Raw genomic sequence first — 22,975 nt, 5'->3', positions numbered from 1 at the left:
ATTAAAAACTATAATACATTTCTAGTTTACAGTATACATTTTAAAACTATAATACTATGTCCTTTATCTAAGGTATACGTTTGTTAATACTGTGATACGTTTCCAGCTACAGAAACTTTTAAACTATGGTACGTCTCTAGCTAGAGAATAGTTGTTAAACAAAAATCACAGTAACAGAAGCATTGCATCTCAATCAAAAATTGGAAAAGCTACTTGTTCAAACTTATAGCTTAACCCCACTGTTCCACTGTTTAATAAATGGAACCTCATGTCGCGATAGTCCACCTCTGGTAGGAGCCAACTATTATCATGGCTTGACATTGGATACTAGTTTTAATATCCGTAACCTTCAAGAGAGGCCATTGGTAGGTCCAAACTGTCTTAAGAGTAAAGGAAGGAGGTATAATAATATAATAATTATCTCATCAATACTAACTGCACATTCCCTCTGTAGGTCCAACGATGTGTTCCCCTGGCAGCACTGTTGCTTGTATGTCTGCTATTGGGAGATCCCACGGGAGCAGATGTGGGACTTCACCTGCCACAGGGAGGAGTGCTGTACCCTCGGGCCTCGGAGATCAGGGAGGTACAGAGTCTAGACGGTATATGGAACTTCAAACTGGACTCTCCCGAGCAGAATGGCATACGGAACCAGTGGTTCGGGAAGGATATCAGTAAGGTTGGTGTTTTTATTTGGAAATCGTGAGAAGTCTAAAATGGTTACCACACAAAGATGTTAAATCTGTCCTTTCTAACATTTTCATTTCCAACTCTGGATAGGAAAATGTTTCCAGTACCTTCTGTGAATTACAATTAACTGTTTAATTTTTTAAATGTGTTGTTTAAAATTTCTGTTTTTTTCCTCATAACTTGAAAGATCTTATGGTTTTCATTCATAAAATCTCTTTAGAATTTCCTTGAATTTCTCTCTAATAATTAATTAAAGTATTGTTCACTCTTCAGGATTGTTTCAACGTAAAGTGCCCGGTGATTTACATTTTACAGATGGACGGAACGATTCCGATGCCAGTACCGAGCAGCTACAATGACATCACAGCATCGGCAGAAGTGCGAGACCACATCGGCTTGGTCTGGTACGATCGTGGGTTCTTCGTGCCGAACTCATGGAAGAGCCAGGGCTTCAGAGTTTGGCTGAGGTTTGGCAGTGTCAATTACTTCGCCCAAGTTGTAAGTAAAACTTTTGAGATTCGTGTAAAATTGTAATCTCACTTCGGCCAAAATATATTTATTAGTTTGAGTCTTGTTTCTTACATTTAAAAATTCTAGTATTAAAATCAATTGGGCTGTGATTATTTCAACCATCAATTAATTACATCTGCTACATCGAATCTACTCCACCAGTTCCGCATTCTTAGCATGCTACATTCTATTTTGTATAACGAATATTCCCCTTATTTGTCTGAACAGTTTTCTTTCATTTCTGAAACAAGCAATTGGAATACTCACTTGGAGCCTCTTTGTTGTCTATTTTTGTTCATAGATCTTCTATTTACAGTAAATCATTCACAGTCTCTGCCTGTCGACTCTGGAATAATCTCCCGGATCATGTCAGAGGTATTCGTAGTCGGGAATGGGTGTACTTTGTATTCTATATATGGTTTCTAAAAAACTAAATTTCTTATTGTTATATCCGATAGTATTTTTGCTCTATTTATTATAGAATCATGACTATAATAATAGCTATTAAGAGTTAAAAACCACTTATACTACAATAAAACCCAAATTGTAATATGCATAAGTCCGTACTCACTGCGGAAAAATGAGACGTAAATTATGACTACCAGTTATTATTAAATGTTATGGTAATGAATTATATGAGATTTAAATCAAGTGACCATTTGGACAGATTGTCTCGAAACTGAAGTCAGCTAAAATAACATTTTGTTATACTTTAAAATAATGTAATATGGATTAAATAGAATTCAGTGCCACGTGTTAGATGACAGAAAATAGGACCGACAATTTCCACTGACCTAAGGAAGTTACTAGATGCGTGATAATCAAATATAGGAATGACTTTGAACATTTTCTTTCTACTCTGTATTTTTATTCTTTGCTCTATGATAAATACCATTCAAAACTGTGTTGTCCAAACGAGCTTTCTCATAGTTGTAAGTAAAACCTCTACAGGTTTTATTAAGAATGTATAATGGGTGTACATAAGGGGCTCAGGCCCCCTCAAAGTTAAAAAAAAATTTAGATTGCACCCAGAAGTTCGTTTTAAGCTAAAACAGATTTATCAGGTCCTAAAGGTGAACAATTTCCCAGGAAGATTTTCAAGCCCCTGTTTTTGGTGAGAATGTTTTACTTCCTAAACCACCCACAATAATTTTCTTTATATATCACTCATATGTATATACTTGTTTTTATTTCAGTTTACGTTGTTACCGATGTGAACAAAACTATTGCTAGATTACTAAATAATGGCCAATAATTAAGATCGTACAAAATACTATACATAAATTTATTATTTGTAAACTATTAATTTCTCTCTACAATAATTTTGCAGTGGGTGAACGGGAAAAAAGTAACGGAGCACGAAATTGGACACCTGCCTTTTACAATAGAAATCACCGATGTTGTGACGTACGGGAGGGAAAACAAGCTAACAGTAGCAGTGGACAACACCCTCGGGTCAGAGACAATTCCGCAAGGCAGTCTACATCAAGTTCCAACGTAAGATTCTACAGGATTTTCTATACGGTATAGAGGGGTAATGGTACAAGTGCATTTGACAGGTAACGGATTTAAAAGGAACCTGTCCTGATGTATGGAGAACTCTGAGAGAAAACGGTTTTGATCAACCAGATAGGGGTTGCAATCGCGGACCATTTTTGTAATCCCGGAATTTCAGGATTTGAAAAACTCAATCCCAGGATTTAAAACAATTATTTACACTTTAAATTATTAATTTATGATGTAAAATTGCTTAAAACCTTTGTGAAAAAAACTGGTACTAGTTAAAATTATTAATTGTCAAATTAATTATAATCACGATGCAAATACAAAATCACTAAATTGAATTTAAATGACTATCGTAATTCTATTTACTTACACTTCAGTTTTATTTTAAATACAAATTGTTTATCTTTTACGAGTTTTATTATTTTTATTGCAAGTGGGTAAATTGAACAAGTTAAACTAAGTTCAAATATCTTTGAAAAAAAAATATCAAATACAAATATCAAATACAACAAACCAATTTGTAAAATAAAAGTTTCTTAACAAAATGTATAGTTTAAATTGAATGAAATCATATATTTGTAATACTTCTTGATATTAGATTGAATAAATTCAATCTGTTTGATTTGCTTGCTGGTGTGCAATAATCGTGTTCCTAAATGTTTTCTGCGCTCAATGATTCCCATGCATATAAAAAAGATAAATTTAATGATTTGACTGATAATTTAAATATGAAATTTAACAAGATACAATTACCTGTAAAAATGATAACACACTATTTTTGTATTAAATTTACTGCCATTTTATCTAAACAATGAAACACAATGTAGATTATTTTTATTTAATGTATGAGGATTGTACTTCTTTGCTACAAACATTCTCAATAGTGACTTATTTTTAGTAAAATCTTGGGATTGCCATGTTGAGATCCCAGGATTGGTAAGATGGATAACCCATCTGGGATACCGGGATCCTTGGATCCCGAATCCTGGGATTGCAATCCCTATGTCACAAGAGTGGATGAAATAGCAACACAGAGAGGTAAATTTTTAACTTCACTTAGTTCCTTACCAAGAAGGAAATTCCCTTAAGCTTCCTTAATAAAGCTCTTTAGGCGTACTAACTTGCCATGATGGTGATATTGTAGGTTAAGCTAAAACCCAGATGGAATTTTAGCTCCAGATTTTAGGAGTCAAGGAGTTGAATTTAACATTCACATCCAACTCCTCACGTTGTCTTACTGCAAATAAAAATAATTTGGTCGAATTTGCAAAGTACATTTCATAATGATGGCCATTTAAAATGTTTAAAGTAAAATATTTAGAAAATTATATATTAATTCTATATGAAAGTTACTACAATATGTAGAGCATTTATTAAAATATAAAATAACACTTTAAATGTTGAGATCAGATAAACAACAGCTGACTTATTGTAAGTTTAGCCCGACCATGCATATCCAGTTTTAAGTTTCTTAACAATTACAGGTAACATTAATTTATACAATAAAGTAGCGTTATTACATTAAATTATACAAAAAATAAGATTAAATTTAATTTGTTGTTAGTTTTTGTTATATTCACTTTTTTATTCATAAATCCTGTTGATATAAAAATTTTATTAAAGTTTGGTTTAAATTGGTTGATTCATTCTAATTTTTTTTTTTTAAATATAGAGCATATACAGACAGAGATGGTAAAAAAGGGATAAAGCATAATATTCATCATTTAGTTTTTGGATCCTTTTGGTACATGGATAAATACCCTAAACTATGTAGTGTGAATTTTAAAACATTCCGAATAATAGTAGAAAGAGATATTCTGCTGTTTTAGCTGTACTTCTAAAGGGCATCGTTGTACTTTTAAACTTTTGAAACTGACAATAATTAATTGTTTTGCTCATGAAGCCATTTAGGTAAAAAATATAGTTAAGAGCCATTTTATTATTGTTCGGTTACAAACTAAATGTTTTACTCTAATTCTAACATGATAAATTTCCTTTTTTGTTTCTCTTTCTGGATTTACAGAATGCAAGGTCCGAAGACGATACAACGCTACACTTTTGACTTCTACAACTACGCAGGCATACATCGGCCAGTCTATCTGTACACAACGCCGAAGGTGTACATCGACGACATAGAGCTCACGACAGACGTCAGCGGTGCACGAGGTTGGTACTACTGTTGTCTGACATTTGCCATTGTTAGGTCCAAAATCTTTTTAAAATTGTTCATGTGTATAATGATCTTCAAACTAATTACTGTTATCTGAAATATGTCTTCATGAATATTTCATTGTAAAAAGCAGTTTATTTTGTCCAAACAAAACATAAATAATTTATTCCATATTTTAGGTGGTCAATTATTGTTATACAACTCCCTGACAATTTTACTGTGTAGTAAATGTGACACGTCACCCTTTCCAGATTGTCATCTAGGGTTCAAAAGGATAATAATTCATATCTAGTCAGGTATTGTTATACAGCTCTCTGACAATTTTACTGCATATTTATGTCACCTACTTCAGATTATTATCTAAGGCTCAAAGTATTAATATTTTTCATTTAGATAAATATTGTTATACAACCCTCTGGACCACCAGCTACAATTTTACTGTATAAAGATTTAGATGTCTCGTGTTATTCAGATCATTGCTAGAGGGTCGGAGGTTTAACATTCTATAATTCAGCTAGCCATTTATTGTAATATAACATTCTTAACCTTGAAAATAAATCTTTCTTAGTTTTGTATTAATATGTCTATGCACTAGTTGTTGAGTTTATACAGGTGCTTTCCTTCAAATTTATCTTGGAGTAAAAGTATATAAAATATTACAAACTTTATTTAAAGCTTGTATAAAATGAAATATTTGTTTATATTTATTTTATTTTTTACAAGCTTTTGATAATGTTACTGAAAAGTGACGAAATATTAAGCATTTCAAGTTGAAGAAACATGTTTTGTTTTCTTTTATACCTATAAGAGTCCATTGACATTTTCAGATCTGTGAGATATATCGCGAGAAACTTTATTTAAAGTTATGTTTACTTTGAAATATTAAAAGTCACAAAAACAGTGTAAATAAAACTGTTCAAATTATAATTAACTTTATGCTAAAATAAAATATTTCTGATAGGAAAAGAATAACACATTTAATAAATAACTGTAAAAGCCTTAGAAGTTACAAACAATTAAGTCTAGCACTGCACACGTATGTTCAAGAGACTGGATTATGGAAGTCCGGAACTGATTAGAAGCTGTAGTGAAGGGGTTTACTAATTAGATCAAAATCCCATTTAGAATACAAAACTGTGTTTTTTTTTTCATTGCAGTCTACTTGAACTACAACTTGTTCTACAAGGGCTACTCCTCCATTGACAACACCATCAACAGCACAGTGTCTGTGGTGGACAAGGACCTGGTGGTGTGTTTCGAGACCTGCATAGTGGAGAACGGCATGGGTAACATCTCCGGCAGGATAGAGGTCACCAACCCCAAGTTGTGGTGGCCCTACCTCATGTCCCCCGACCCTGGCTATCTCTACACAATCGAGGTGAGGAGCACTCTGGGCTTATGGTGGGCCTGTTGTCAATGTTTTACAAAGTCAGCGTTTCACATAACACTTCATACCTCACTTCTTTAGCAGTTTGGGTACTAACATCCGGATATCCTGATGTGTTGGGAAATACTAATGTCCGGATTTCCAGATGTGTCAGGAAATACTAACGTCCGAATATCCTGATGTTTCGGGAAATACTAACGTCGGGATATCCAGATGTGTTGGGAAATAGTAACTTCCGGATATCCAGATGTGTCGGGAAATACTAACGTCCAGATATCCAGATGTGTTGAGAAATAGTAACGTCTGGATATCCTAATGTGTTGGGAAATACTAATGTCCAGATATCCAGATGTGTTGAGAAATAGTAACTTCCGGATATCGAGATGTGTCAGGAAATACTAACGTCCGGATATCCTGATAATAATAATAATAATAATAATTCCTTTATTGCATTTTGACAATAAGACAATGCATTGCAAAAGTCAGGTTTATGTTATTAGGTCTGATGTGTCGGGAAATACTAACGTTCGGATATCCAGATATGTCGGGAAGCCTGTGCAGGACTTTTTTACACCCTGTATATATCATATCTGTACAATATCAATGATACAATACATTGATGCGTGGTGTTTTTTTTTTTTTCCTTCTGAGGGAAGAGGACACTTTTGTCCCCGCACTTAGTCCTAAAAGGACCTTTGCGCCTCCCTTACTTTAATTTGTGCCCTCAAAAACCGAGGCTTTTGCAAAAACCAATCAGATTTAAGGGCTCCTGTTTTTCTGATGTCCTTGGGGCTGAGGAGATATGCTCCCAAGTATCTTTTCCTAGTCTCTACGATGGCAGTACAATCCAACCAAATGTGCTCTGCTGACTCCTCCTCTTCTCCACAGAGTCTACATTCGCTGCTCTGACTAAGGCCTACCTTCAAAAGGTGCTTCCTCAGAGGGCCATGTCCTGTCAACATTCCTAATATCAGTCTTATATCCTCCTTATTCTGGTCTAGGAGAGCTGTCCACCCTTTTGCATAAGGAGAGATAAACATTTTGGATATTCTTAAACCCGAGGCTCTACTCCAATTCTTGTATCTTGTCCTCTTTTCTCAATCTTTAACCAGAGCTTTAATGTTGGAGAAGGATATTCCACAACCTGGCTCAGGCCCCACCAATGTGGATTCTGCTCCCTTTTTTTGGCGGGGATGTCCGCTTTTTCGTTCCCATGAATTCCTTCATGACCCGGCACCCAGCCGAGTGTTACTCTGTTGTTTGTTGCTAGAGCATTCCTGCATTCCCAGACCGCTTTCGAATCAATCGAACAGGTATCCAGTGCCTTCAGTGCAGCCTGACTATCAGAGAGTATTAGGTATGATAATCCTTTTGTCCCCAACTGTGAGAGTCTTCTAGAACATGAATCTATTGCCATGACCTCCGCCTGAAAAACTGAGGCATGTCTTCCTAGGGGCACAGCCATGTCAACTCCAGGTCCATGTATTCCATATCCTGCCCTAGAGTCTAGGAGTGAACCATCGGTGTAAAACTTCAGGACTCCTTTTTTAGGGTAGGCCTCCCTTTTAATCCATTCCTCCCTACTTCCGATAGAGACCGTATATGGTTTTTCAAAGGAGTATTTCTTAACCATAGTATCAGATACTTTGTTTAGCATTTCAGCCTCAGGAAAATTTTCCAATATCTTCATGTGGCCTTCTAGGGAGGTAGCATTTATTACCTTTGTTCCTAGTAGCTTCATTGCGCTCATCGCAGCTGTTCTCATCACTTCCTGGCCAAGAGGAGTATAACCCAGAACCGCTTCCATTGCTAGTGTTGGGCAGGAGCTCATTGTTCCCGTGATGCTTAAGCAAGCTAACCTCTGAAGACTCTGTAGCCTTCTTGCAGCTGTTGTTTGTTCGACCTTCGGCCACCACACTAGAGCAGCATATGTGACCATAGGTTTTTACTATGGTTTCATAAATCCAATATATCATTTTGGGTTTAAGTCCCCATTTAAATCCAAAGAGTCTCTTACAGGCCCCAAGGGCCATTATTGCTTTGGATGTCTTGTTTCTAATATGGGAGTTCCAAGTGAGCTTCTCATCCAGGATTAAACCCAGATGCTTCACTTCTTTTGTTGTGTGTTGCAGATCACTCTCCACACTTCAGAGACCGGAGTGATGGACGTTTACCGGATGCCATTTGGATTGCGATCGGTGACGTGGGACAACAATACAGTGTATATCAACGACAGGCCTATCTACATCAGAGGCTTTGGCAGACATGAGGATTCTGATGTACGTAATAAGTTTAGTCTTGTACTATCCTATATCCTTGTAACATCTCTCAACATTGTAAAGTTTCTCTGAAGGATGTTCAAGATTAAAAAATTAGCATCTTCGGAGAGCATCCAAATGTTAGATCATTGCCATTACAGTCAAAACTTGATTAAAAATAATTCTATAAATAAACTAAATTTCTTTCTTAACCTAATCGAGTCTAAGCAACATTTTATGTTAATTTTGAGTTTTTATATGTTTTACTTAGTACATAAATAAATATATAATTAACAAAGCTGTTCTACATACTTATCAGTGTGGTTTACGGTATAGATTAATTTACTACCAGCAGGCGCATTCCATGCATAATATGTTTGTTGATATATGAGGTATGTTCAAAAGTACTGGGAAGTTTAATTTTTTGAAGAAATATTTAATTATTCATCTACATTAATGTTGTCACCTTCAAAATAGTCTTCATTAGATATTATGCACTTGTGCCAGCGCTTCTTCCAACCCTCGAAACACTTCTCAAACTTGATCTTTGGGATAGCCTGTAGCTCTTTCAGTGATGTTCTTTTAATGCCATCTATGCTTGTAAAACAACAAATATTGGAAATTAAAAAAGTTATATGGATCCATTTCTGGAAAATATGGAGACTGGGGCATCGTTACAATACTGTTTTTGGCCAAAATTTCATTAACAAGCAATAAAGTACGAGCACGTGCAAAAGCCATGAATTGTTTGTCCCAAATCCGGGTGTTTTTTCAGATCGCTCCACACAAACTTCTTTGGACGTGCAGGTTTGACCGTTTGACCTTGTGACAAGAATTCATGATGCATTATGTCAGTAAAATCCAAGAACACAATGAGCATAACTTTATGTTCAACTGCACTTGTCAAGTCTATTTTTGATCTATTTTTGGCGAATCAGAATACTTCCACTGGGATGATTGAACCTTAGAATTCAACAATTTTGAAACAAATTTTGCTGCCAAGTATTTCATACCCAATACATTCGGAAAAATGTCGTGGCATGAGCCAATTGATATACCATCATCAGTGACTTCTGTGATTGTAATGACCATCACGATCGTTCATAACCATTTCTTGCACTTTTTTCATGTTTTCGTAGGTTGTTGATGTACTGGGGTGTCCGGAGCGTTTGTCATCTTCAATGTCTTCACAGCCATCTTTGACACATTTATACTAGTACTTGTAAATCTATGTTTTACTTATAACAGACTCACTGTAGGCCTTTTGTTTTTTTCCCACACTTTATTTAATTTTTCACACAAATTTCAATACAAACGAAAATCGCTGAGTTCATAATGTCTAACCTTAGCAACCACTGAAAAAGTAAATAATGAAATCAGCTGGAAATGCTATTATACTTCAGTAGCATGAATACCAACACAATAAAAAACCTTGACAATCGGACTTTCAAAACCAGCTAAACTTAAAAACTCTTGTTACTTCTTGAACACGTGTTGTGAAAAGAACAATTTTTTATATTATTTTATAATAACTAATTTTTTGAATTTTTGAACTACTGTTACTCAAAAATAACTTTGATTTATCTCGGACTGAACTGTGTTGCCGTCACATTGACAATCTTGATGTTGTGTAGATACGAGGGAAAGGCCTGGACTTGCCGACGTCCGTGAAGGACCACAACCTGCTGAGGTGGATCGGAGCCAACGCTTACCGCACGTCTCACTACCCTTACGCCGAGGAGATCATGGATCTGGCAGAGTCCCAAGGGTTCATGATCATCGATGAGAGTCCCAGTGTCAATACTGAGTGAGTACTGCTCAGTGGCGTAACTACAGGGGAAGGATGGGGGGGGTTAAACCCCCAAATTTACAACATCCTATCCAGTGCTGTGTGCCCTTCAATCTGATCCATCCCCCCTAAAGTCAAGATCTGATTACGCCACTGGCATTGGTAGAGAATTAGACAATTCATCCACACTGCAGAGTTCTGCTGATTCTAGCTTTTAAAAGTTAAAAAAGTCAGACTCTTAGTCGCCTTACATATATTACATACTGTACAAATATCATATCCTTATCTCCAACTGTTTTCTGTGGATCTGATTACAAGGTATCCAGAAATATTACTTTAAATGCTTACAGTTCCTCATGACTGAAAAAACAATTTTTCTCTTTCACTTGTCTTCCGATAAGGTATATTGAACTGTGAATACATTTTTTTTACATCAACCCAATCACACAACAACTAATTAATAACAATTATAATAACAATAAATAAACAATAACAACTAATCTTAAAAAAATACACTGTTATTAATTTTAACGTTGAATCAAACCATCAGCAAGATCCGCTTTGTTTTCCTCAAAACAGGAACTTCACGCAGATTCTGTTGGAGAAACACAAGATCTCGATAGCAGAAATGATCAACAGAGACAAGAACCGCGCCTGCGTGATCATGTGGTCAGTGGCCAACGAACCCAGGACTGCTGATAGAGGCGCTGGACCTTACTTCGGGTGAGTCACAAACCATAGTGTGTTATTTGTTGTAAATTATGTTAATAGACCCATATATTGAGCTCAGAAGTATTAAAATATCTAGGAAGAGACCAGATCTGGACAGTTTCCACAAAGCCTTTGGCAGTTCTTGTTAACTAAAATGTACTTGATTAAGGCCCCATTTTGTACCTTAAACAGTTCTTGACCCGTTTTTTTTTTTTTTTTTTTTTTTTTTTTTTTTTTTTTTTTTTTTTTTTTTTTTTTTTTTTTTTTTTTTTTAGAACGATCTTTCAGAAGTACATGTCAGTAATACTGAATTATTTAATTAATAATAATCGTTTACTAAAAAAGTTATTTGAAAATTGAAAATTTGGGGGGTTCAGACCCCTTGGACCCCCCTCGCTGGCTATGTCCTTGCACCCTATCTCATTTAGAAAATTCTACCTAATTATAGAAGAAGACGGATTTCAAGATGGTGTAACTTTTAATAAGGGTGTATTCAGAATTTTGCCCTCGTCCTGTGTAATTTATAATTGTATACAGCTGTGATACAACATTAAAACACAAAAATTTGAGCACCTGTAGTTTGGTTCTTATCAGGGATTTTATAATTATCCCAGAATTAATGTACACAAGGACATAGCCAGTGGGGGTCCAAGGGGTCCAGACACCCCACAAATTTTCAATTACTTTTTTAGTAAACGATTATTATTATTTAAATAATTCAGTATTACTGACATGTACTGCTGAAAGATCGTTCTCAACAATGAAAGGGGTCAAGGAATTTTTTAAGGAACAAAATGGGGCCTTACTCTCAGTCTGCTACGGTAAAATATCAGTTGTCTGGATCTCCCAATTTTTTCCTGGCTACGTTCTTGAATATACATTTAAAATTTAGGTCAACTATCACTGAAACAGTTTGGTTAGCCTTGTGTGCTTCTCCCATATAACTCAAACCAACTTTAAAAGAAGTTTCCTCAAAGAATAGTTTAAATGTGTAATCCAAAGTTCTATAAAATATAAATGGCTGATGACAATATATAGTTTACTCCTTGTCTAATGTTGACATTTCAGTGTACTCTGGAAACTTCTTGGGGGAATTTAGGATAATCTTTGGTTTCTTGGCAGTACAATTTTTAACTGGAAGAAACACTAGAAATGCTTAATTTTCTGGACTTCCTATCTTTGTTTATCTAGAAGACATTTTTACACATTATGCCATGTTGTTTGAAGACTTTTCTCAATGGTACCAACCAAAGTAATGATGAAGCTTGCACAAATGCTGTTATTCATGTATTTGTGCGGCCATTCTAGTCATATTTAGACAATCTTTCACCCCATGGTAAAAAACTCAAAATCAGTAAAAAATGCTAGAAAAGATTATTTTAAAGTGATATTAGTCTTTTTAGTTAGTAGAAATATACATCATCTTGTATTTGGATGTATAAAGTACTTCTATCATTGCAGTGATACTATTTAATGTCAGCTGTACAGTAATAAAACTCTATATTGTAAGAGTAATGCATTTTATTTTAGGCCAAACACTAATAAAAGAATTTGAATGGCATTTTTTTGGCTTGCTTTAATTTAGAAATATTCTCTACTAACCATTGACCTAGACATTTTTATTTTCCTAATTGCTCAAGTTGTATTCTGTTTGTTTAAAAATTGATTTATTCTGCGATTTTGTAGTTGCCATCATCGTTACCCATAAGACCAGTGTGAAAATGTTTGCTTACGCTCAGCCAAACCCCAGTGACTGACATGCACCATCGTCAAACTCAGTGTGTGCACATAGAAATTAAACTTCATGCAAATTCAGTTCTCAGATATCGTTTGGACTGACAAACAGAAATTTAATTTTTCCAGCCCCTTGAGTGAATGGCTTCGCTGATGCTCAGCCAATTAGTTATGTCCATGATGCAATATCTTTCACCATGATTGTGCATTTGAACACACTGCTTCTTAGTGTAATATGGACTCTAAAGTATGTACGAGTGTGGTCTGAAAAGTTTCCGACCTCAACGTGAAGATGGCAGCACTCGTAAATAAAAGCTACTGAATTTCGTTGTTCATCTGTTGACAGTTACTCATTAAAGTTTCAGCCATTTTGGACGTGCAGTTTTAATGTAACAGTTGTTTGAGTGAGTTGATGAGGATTTTGAAAGGCAATACACCTTCACAACTCAAAGTTGATTTGGATTCTGTGTACGGGGACTCTGCACTATCATTTACCACAGTGAAATTTTGGGCTGCTGAATTTAAATGTGGCCGTAATAGCTCGGGAAACGATGAACGTTCAAGACGTCCAGAACTGCAACTACCGACAAAAACATTACCAAAGTTTACCAAATGGTGCTGCTAGACAACCGCTGAATTAAAATGAGAGAGATAGCAGAGATTATAACATGTCAAAAGTACATGTGTGTTTGTCACATGTTAAATCAACATTTAGGCATGAGAAAGCTGTCCACATGTTGGGTGCCGCATTTGCTTACATTAAAAAACCTGTTTGTATGAACATTTTCAACGCTCTTTTGTCGCAGTTTAGGTAAAATAAATCCGAGTTTTGGTGCTGATTAATTACTGTACATGAAACTTGGATACACCATTATAGGCCTGAAACAAAAATACAGTCCAAACAGTGGACTCAAAAGGGAGAACCGGCTCCAAAAAAGCAAAAACTGTTTTTGTGATCGTTATGAGTTATTTTAATTGATTATCTTCACAAAGGTAAAACCATTACAGGAGCATAATATGCATCATTACTTGACAAGCTGAAAAACGGCCACATTTGCAGAAAAAAACCTGTTTCACCAAGACAACGCACCATCTCACACCTCAGCGGTTGCCATGGCGAAAATCCACGAATTACGGTTTGAACTGCTTAACCATCTGCCTTACTCACCAGATCTAGCCCCAAGTGACTCTTTTTTCCCCCATCTAAAAATTGCGTTCGGAGGACAAAGACATTTGTCAAATAAAGAGGCGATCACCTTCGTGAACAATTATTTTGTAGAGAAAAACACTGAGTACTATTTGGATGGAATAAAGAGATAGAAGCATCGAGACTTTGTTGGTAAATAAAAATTGTGTTGTATCTTGTCAGGTCAGAAACTTTTCAGAACACCCTTGTAAGTTCCTACAAGCCCCTTCCCTACCTCTGTATTTTTCCCCATTGCCAATTTACCTGTGCATTATATTGTATAATATGTTTTGTGTGACAGTTTTTACTTGCAAATCGTGTGTATATATGTCGTGAGCTAACTGCATTACCGTTTGTACTAACGCCAGGTGTGTGGATGGGCTTGCTTGTTGTGTAGGTCAGTTGTGGGATATACACGCTCTCTAGACTCAACTCGTCCCATAACTGCTGTGCTTAACCGTTGGTACACCGTAGACCAAGCAGTGAGTACTAACATCTACCTCATATTCATCCATAATCCATAGTCCGATGTGAAACGTCCATGCATTTTGTAAAAACCACGGCTGGTTTGTGCAGTTTTGCAAAATACACAAGGTTGCTGACTTTTACACTTTTGTAAATAGACGTGATTGGTTTGTGCACTTTTGAAGCGAGAAACGCGATGGTTTGGACTAATCAAAACTAACGAGGAAGTCGGACAGAGACCGATCATTGTTGAAATTTTAGATCAGTGGTGGAATTTACAAGAAGCCTGGAGAAGCTTCGACCCATTACAGCCGTTATAGCAACTCCGTATAACCTAGACCAAGCTGTGAGTATTGGAGTTGTAAATAGGAGATGAGGTAAGGTAATTTTTAAGTTCTCCCAGTCAGTAGTACCAGCTTGTAATAAACTGCCTACGAGGTGTATTTACACTTTCAGGTACCTATTATTATTTTTCAACCACAAAATTGAAATACAAATGTAGCTAGGTATGTATTTTAAGACAAACATACAATTATGATTGAATAAGGTGAACCTTAATATTAGCTAAGATCAACTGGTTCTTGTTTTAATTACTTTCAGTAGCAAGCGTTTGCAGTAAGTGTAAATATGATTAGTGTATATCTTGATGTGAGGCTGAGAGTGTAAATGGTAGCTAAGATCAAGTAGATCTTGCTTGATCATAGCTAAAATAAAACTGGTTCTTATTGATAACAGCTAAGATCAATTGGTTCTTAATGAATTGTATCTAAGATCAACTAGTTCTTGCTTGATCATAGCTAAGATCAACTGTTTCTTAATTAATTGTAGCTAAAATCAACTAGATCTTGCTTTATCACAGCCAAGATCAACTGGTTGTCATTTGATAACAGCCAAGATCAACTGGTTCTTATTTAATATGCAATGACTCATTTCATACACCCATCTCACATTCATTTCAATACTTAATTTAATTTAGAAATTTATTAGTAATAATACTTAAATAATTAAGGAATAATGAATTATAAATTGTCTCAAATTTTAATACAAACAATAATAAATACCTACAAAATTAAATATATCAAAATTAATCAAAATTCACCTTATGGTATATAAAACTCAAAAGTTATAAAGTAAACTAAAGTCAGTGATACAGTGTGCAGGGATGATTGTTGAGTGAAGAGAGCAGAGTTTTAAAAGTTTAGAGGAGAAAGGGATATAGAAGAAGTGAAGCAAGATTATTATATTAAATCAATAAACTGATTACATTTTATTCAGCAGTATTTGATTCAAAAGAAAGGTTAATTTATTAAATTCATATATTATCACTGAAGTACAGAGAAGCAGAAGACAGACATTGGGTGAGAAAATTCTTTTTAAGTTTAACAGTAATCCATTGGAAGAATATAAAACCCAGGAACATTCAATTTGGCTAACAATTCAAAATTAATATAATTAAAATTTAACAAAATTACTTTTCAAAATTACAATATCTTTGATTAAAAACAATACCTAATATTTCTATTTCATTAAGCCAGCACGACCACCCTCCCCTAAAATTTAAGAACTGTATTTAAAAAATTTACCATTATTGTATCCTCCATCTGGTTTAAAAATTCAAACCTGTATGTCAATTTATCATCATTAAAGTTCACATTTGTATCATACTGTGTTATTTGTTATTTCTAGCTAATCATCAGAATACAAATTAAGTTTAACCATTTATTTAAAGTGTATAGTAGTAGTAAATATTACAAATAGCAGCTAAGAACAATTGATTCTTGCTTGATGGTAGCTAATATCAACTGGTTCTGATTTGATTTTAGACACGACCATATGATTTTTGGTTTCTTTTAAGTACTAATTATTAGCTCAGAGGCAATCAAGCAAGTTGTGCAGTTTTACATGGAGTCTTAACAAAACAGATGTTAGCTATATTGGTACGATGGTAAAATTTAATTTCTGTTGCTCAATTATATCAACCAGTGGTGAAGTAGACATCATTACACAACGACACAATTTTGTTTAAAGAAGAAGTTGACCCTCTTTTGACATTCTGTTCTCCCTCAAGTATTACTGACCTGTGTAAGGATCTTGTCAAACAAAATAAGACAGAGAGTCAATACAGTACATTGAAATAATTGTTGAATGACCTTAGAAGGAGAGTACTTTGAAAGTTTATTACAGAATTTGAAAGATGAATGTACTTGGATTTTTTTGTTATTACCTTAGCCCCTTTACTTTTTGTTATGCCCTTGTAAATATGAAAATAGCGTTGGTATTCATAAGTTTAAGCAATTTTATATTATTCAATAACATGAAGGAAATCGATTTTTGAGCAACCAGTAAAAACTGATGATAAGTACAATACATGCGTTATATTTTTGGTACAATAGTGTACCTTTGGCCACTCAAAACCCAGTTGGGCTTTTGGCTCACCAACAATGTGACTCCATGCTCTTATATCTTGGCTCATTCCAAAATCTTTTCCATTCTTTCTCAGGTCTGCTCTTGTCTGAACTTCCCATCTCATTCTTGGTCCTGTTCCTTCTTGTCTTCCTACAATCAATCTTTGAATGACAAGATTCCTCCTCCCTGCTCGTAGCCCAGCCCTCTTAATCTTCAGCATCTCATAAGAGCAACCACATCTGGTTCCAGTTACAGGTCTCTTAGTTTCACACCATCCTTCTTTCTCTTGGATATGGCCATATTCCTACTACAAGTCTCTTAGTAACTATTCCTAATTCTCCATCCTCCTGGATAGGGAATATTCCATACGATATTCTTGCTACAAGTCTCTTAGTTTCAAACTTTTCCTAATTCTCTATCCTCCTCCCTCTTGGATAGGGAATATTCCATACGACATTCCTGCTACAAGTCTCTTAGTTTCAAGCCTTCTCTAATTCTCCATCCTCCTTCCTCTTGGATAGGGCCATATTTTCATGCCTAGTAAGTACTTTTTTATTCTGTGTCATCAATAGTTACAATCATGTTCCAAAAATCAAATATGTAAAAGTTAGAGATGCATTTTAAATGCATTTATACAGTTAGGATAAACACAGTCTTAAACATTACTATACGTTATAGCTCTATAAAAATGTTTTAAAAATGTTCAGATACAAGAATCACAAATTGAAAAATTATGGTGGGTAATAGGTACTTATTCATACCTAGTTATATGCAGCACCAATTTTCTAGATTACAACCCTGTAGCATAACAGGAGGAGTCCAACATTTTTTTAATCCATAGTTAGTAAAAACATAATGTGAAGAAACAAAGTTAACACTGTCGTCCGACTGTGACAGGGCCAATTCATGGATGTGATCTGTTTCAACCGCTACAACGGGTGGTACACGGAGGCGGGGCAGCTGGAGTCCATCCAACTGGCGGTGGAGTCGGAGGCACAGAACTGGCGAGAGAAACACCTCAAGCCTGTCATCATGTCGGAGTATGGCTCTGATACTTACGAGGGACTCCACAACGTGAGTGGTTACGAGTCAAAACTCGCTGAAAATAGTTTTACATCAGGAGGAATATCTTGTAGGTTTTAGCAGAGATTCGAGTTTAACATTTTGGTAATGAATTCCCACAACCCAGGAAGGATCACTTCAGGCTGGTTTATACCTTCCAGTTGAACCTACCACTGGGCACAACAAAACCCGATGTGTCACTTAAATCTGGGCAACCTTATGGATGTCCAGTAGCGGCACATCACTAACCGCAAATGTCGAGATTCTGGGGTTCATGGGCAATTCAATAGGTCTAGTCTTCTGTGATAGATGACTGTTGGAGTTTGTGTGGTTTTTTCCCTAAACCTCAGAGGTTCTTGTTAACCTCAACAAGGGTGTGCCACCCCCTGCCTGCTTTGACCGGAGAGGCTGGTACAGAGCTGGCCTCTCCTTCTTCCGGGGGGACATGACTTTGAGATTAGTGCCCTAATTCTTCCTCATGGATCTCGATAGGAGGCGGTCCCTACTCCCTAACATTACCATCCTGAATATCCTGTCACTTCAGAAGCAGCACTGTTTCTTACAGGACTAAGTGCAATTTATAAGCTTCTTGTCTTAAGAGAACAAATAAAAATGAGTTCCCACATTTAAAATGTTTAATGTATTTTACAATAATATCCATGGAATAAATCTAAAAAATAACTAAATTTTAATATAAATACTTTTTAGTTACAAAATACAAAAGTACAAAATAAAATCTATCAAAAAGTGTTAAGCGCGGTTTATTATTGTACATTAAAATAGGTTTTCATAACATAAACTATCATGGAATTTACTAACGTACAGTAACCCTGCCGAACATAAATGCTGGTATTTTTATCATTTTGAGGAGTGAAGACAAATGGTGGATGTTTTCAGTTGCCTCATTACATCTGGACGGAGGAGTACCAACAGCAGTTGCTGGCTGAACACTTCAAGGCCTTCGACAATCTGCGGAAGAAAGGCTGGTTCATCGGTGAGATGATATGGAACTTTGCCGACTTCAAGACTGACCAATGTGAGTACAGCATTTTCCTTTAACTCCTCTATTTAATTTATGTTAAAAGTAAAGCCTCCACTTGGAATATGGTGGTTTTGGGTTCTGGAGAGAACATTTTTTTTAATCTGAAAATTTCATTTATGATGGCGATTGACAGAGGTAATAGATTTCTATGGAATCTACCTAACAAGTCTTTGCTCTATACAGCAATATGGATAAAAGTATGGATTATTTTATAGCATTTCTTAAACATTACATTTTAAAGCTGTTTTTCAAAATTTCTTTTAATGCTTTACTTCTTAGATTTTACATGTTTTGCGTATTTTCTTAGATTTTGATTTAATTCGTCTTCAAAACCTATAATCTTCTGATATAAAAATTCAGCCAAACTAAAATAAACAAGAACGAGTATAATTAACTATTTCAACTTTTTCAGCGATAACCAGAGTCGGAGGGAATAAAAAAGGGATATTTACAAGGCAGCGGCAACCAAAAACATCTGCCTTTCTGGTGCGGAGGAGGAACTTTCAACTGGCTTCGATGCTAGACGGTGTGAAGCCTCCAGCTGATCTCTTCATTTACACTGCCTCCGCAAATGGTTACAGAGATGAATTCTAGAGGCTGTGACCCATAACTACAAAACAACTAGGGAAGTTAACTTGTTTAGAGTGTAGTTCATTCTATTCTATATTTACAGGCTGTTTATAAGAATAATTAAAAGAATGAAATTGTTCACTAGGTTACAATAAAGATAGTGCAATATCAAAATAAGTGCTACATAATTTAATGTATTGATCTATTTTTGTTTTACTTAAAAATGTATAAGTAATTCAGAGTTTAAATTGCAGCACATTAATTTTTCATGGTTATTTATCTTAATTAGATCTAGGTTTGTGTAAAGAATTAAGAGTGTATTCAAAGTGGTATTTGTTTATAGATATTTTCACAGCAAAGAAATCAACAGACATAAAAAATGGTTAAAAAACTGCAAAACAACTGTGATGAATATTACAATGGATACTAGTGTATCATCAGTGTTAAATTGATAATTGAATTGTACTATTTTATTGTCTGCTCAAAAGTGAAGAAAAGTAGTGGTAAATATTTATTTTTCACCACAACTAATGTGGTACCCAATTATTTTGAAACATGTTAAAGATAGGTTTAGTATTTATTATTATATATTTATTATTTGTATAACCAAAACAATTTACTTATAAAAAAAATGTTAATGAACCTTCCTTTTCTATATTCATCTTAATTACAAAATATTATGGTGTAAATACACATTTTACTATGCTATTTATATTTATTTAAAACTTATTTTAATTTTAGAATAATTTTTAAAGTAATACTTTAAATTTATATAGCAACAAATGAACTAGATCTAATATGTATTACATGTAATATGGCGTTTTCTGTGAAAACACTAATTATGCTACTTTGTTATAATTTTGTAATATAAGATCTCAATATTTATGTGTGTTATTAAACTTTTACTTTTAAAATATTTCTTACTTTATTCCCAAAAATGATTTTGATGTTATCATGACATTACATGCCCTGCAATAATTTGCTCCATCTTGTATAAACAGCTACACAAACAATAAAAATTAAATAAACCTTCCAAAACGTGGGCAAGTTAGTTCATTACCTTTAACAGGTTTTTAGATAAAAATAATTTTTCTGAATAAAAAAAAACACATTTTGTACTGTACTACTGCAACTAAATACATTTTGTACAGTTTGCTGTTGACTTATTCTACTGCCACTATAACACAAAATTGAACAAGAAGGATAAACAGAATTCAGGTAAAGAATAATAAAGGAAATATACGCCTATTAGCAAATTACCACATCAGTCAAACATGGCAGTCCACCATCACAGGTTCTTTAGCAAAATTGTCACACTTATACTTAAAACTCGATCAGTACTACACCAAAGACCGCTGCAGACTGGTTTTCCAAAATTAGGTAGTGGAGTTAGAGAATGAGGATAACATTGATGTTCCACCCCACCCCTAACTTTCTCAAACAGATAATTTTAATAAAAATTTGTGTTTGTGATATTTTGCTGCTGGGGCATGCAACTACGTACTACGTTAAATAACTTTCCCCTTTTTGTCAGATTAACTTTTTTGCACTGATGTCGAGACTAGAGTACTGCTTAAATCTTGAATGTTTCATACTCTCAAATGCGGTAGAACAAATCTCCTAGCATCAATAACAATATTCCAGTCAACACTGGAAAATCCGCAGAACTATGGTCACTTATTAAAAATAATTTCAATGAGTGTTCTTTGTAAGGGAAATCTTTTCATCTTTATTTAATCCATGTATTAACTCTCTAATACAAGTTAAAAAGTTGGTTTGTCCACTGAGAAGTAAAATAGTCTATGGCTGAACATCTTAAACTATGACTTGCCTTAATTTTAAATGGAAACAAGATAGCAATCTTTAGTTTTAATCTTGATATTCTTTTGAAGCTCTATATCAAGTTTTTACAGAAGGATTGGAACAAAACAGTTTTTTTTACAGAAACACTTCTTTGATACATTTGGGTATAAAACTTAGTGTGCATCGTAACATTGTTTACAAAATTAAATTCTTGAAATATTTTAGTCTTGTTGTGGAGAGTTGTCTACAGTCAACACATGTTGAGGTGAATGCTCTCCATAGCAAAGCTGACATATTCCAAGAATTTAATTACATAAACAATGTTACAACACACTGTAACGACCAAGATTACTGCTATATCGTTAGTTGGCCTTATTAGCCACAAATAAAAAATTTTAAAATTTCACTAGGCAATACAAACAAGATTTAAAAAGAACATTGAAACTCATTCAGGAACAGAACTTAAATTTATTATATTCCGTGCTGAGAAATAATATTCATAACTTTTCATTCCAATAAAATATTACATGGAGGAAAATCATTACAAGACAGCATAGTTATTTATGTATTTTATTGTATACAAACTGCAAAGTACTTTTGAGGAACAGGCAGACAGATGTATCTAAAACACAATTCTAAAAATTTAACATTTGTTGCTCTTGTAATGATATAACTTTCAATAACAGACCTGATGAAAACATGTAAAATTTTAACCAAGATATTTTTTACAAAAAGAATATTACAGGTAATATTAACTAAACAAGTATTATTGAGAGCTTTGTTAAAAATAACGTAAAAGTCAACAGAATATTGAAGATCATCATTTTTATCCAATACTTGAATTGAAAAGTTTTACTGTTCCTATGTATGATTATTTTATCTGGCATACGGATGTATCTGATTGGCAGCTTTGATATTTGTCTTGATGCTACTCGGGGCCTTCCCCATGGGGCCCATGCCGGGTTGGTTAGGGTTCATAGGGCCACCAGGGGGTCCTACAGGAGCCACCATCATCCCCCCGGGGACGTTGGGCTGCACACCCTGCGGTACCAGAGGCTTGAGGCCCTTTCCCATGGCGACTGCGGCGACAAGCATGTGCGTGTCCGCTACAGACGAGGTCTGAGCCGCTCCCCCCCTCGCACTCCCCTCACTCTCCCACTCCTCCCTCATCTTGCTGACCACCTCCCACACGTGGCTCACCACCTTGGTGTAGGTGGCCACCTGTTTCTGGTACTGCTCCATAGTCATGGACACGGCCTTCTGCTCCAGCACGTGTATCTTGTGCTCGATCTCGGGTTCCAGCTTGGTGCGCAGGTAGTCCGGCACGATGGCGTGGGAAAAGGCCGGAATCCGGTGTTCCGTAAGGCGCACCAACTCCTCGTCTCGCTCAGGCGTCAGGTGCAGTGGGAGGACGGTCAGGTTCCTCAAGGGTGGAGACTTGTCGTGAGCCAGCATCTTGGACAGAGCGGTCAGTTGGCCGGAGATCAGAGCGAAGTTGTCCAAGAACTGAGGCCAGTTTATGGTCTCGTACTCGTTCTCGATTTTGGCCACCATAGACCCTATCGAATACTTCAGATCGTTCACTCTGAGGATGATCGCGTCCAAGGCGACCTCCAGCTGTTTCTCCTCCCTTTGCATTGTCACAAGTCACAAAATCTACTAAAGTCTTGATCAACACAAGAATTT

The 22,975-nt window shown here is 35.3% G+C and overlaps 2 protein-coding genes across 2 annotated transcripts in view; one reads left to right on the top strand and one right to left on the bottom strand.

The window, feature by feature from the left end:
• LOC124368034 (beta-glucuronidase) overlaps positions 1-20,371 on the top strand; it is a 77,328-nt gene extending 56,957 nt beyond the window's left edge. The window contains exons 3-14 of the mRNA XM_046825307.1: positions 455-679; positions 1,006-1,188; positions 2,531-2,697; positions 4,730-4,872; positions 6,034-6,254; positions 8,396-8,542; positions 10,156-10,328; positions 10,890-11,033; positions 14,339-14,423; positions 17,710-17,886; positions 18,772-18,910; positions 19,329-20,371. Coding sequence (XP_046681263.1) covers positions 455-679; positions 1,006-1,188; positions 2,531-2,697; positions 4,730-4,872; positions 6,034-6,254; positions 8,396-8,542; positions 10,156-10,328; positions 10,890-11,033; positions 14,339-14,423; positions 17,710-17,886; positions 18,772-18,910; positions 19,329-19,510 — 1,986 coding nt within the window. The 3' untranslated portion in view covers positions 19,511-20,371. The remainder of the gene's footprint in view (positions 1-454; positions 680-1,005; positions 1,189-2,530; positions 2,698-4,729; positions 4,873-6,033; positions 6,255-8,395; positions 8,543-10,155; positions 10,329-10,889; positions 11,034-14,338; positions 14,424-17,709; positions 17,887-18,771; positions 18,911-19,328) is intronic.
• A 1,472-nt stretch (positions 20,372-21,843) lies between these two features.
• LOC124367357 (mediator of RNA polymerase II transcription subunit 8-like) lies at positions 21,844-22,927 on the bottom strand. Its single transcript, XM_046824109.1, has one exon. It carries the CDS (start codon positions 22,925-22,927, stop codon positions 22,166-22,168), a length of 762 nt encoding a protein of 253 aa, XP_046680065.1. The 3' UTR covers positions 21,844-22,165.
• Between the last annotated feature and the right edge of the window lie 48 nt (positions 22,928-22,975).

Source organism: Homalodisca vitripennis, chromosome 8 (assembly GCF_021130785.1).
Source record: "Homalodisca vitripennis isolate AUS2020 chromosome 8, UT_GWSS_2.1, whole genome shotgun sequence".
Classification (NCBI taxonomy): domain Eukaryota; kingdom Metazoa; phylum Arthropoda; class Insecta; order Hemiptera; family Cicadellidae; genus Homalodisca; species Homalodisca vitripennis.
Note: the sequence above shows the minus strand (reverse complement) of the source record. Positions and strands in the feature narration are given on the sequence as shown.

What these genes read in the sequence shown, in the direction of transcription:
- LOC124367357 (XM_046824109.1), bottom strand. Translation starts at nt 22,927, where the DNA reads ATGCAAAGGGAGGAGAAACAGCTGGAGGTCGCCTTGGACGCGATCATC.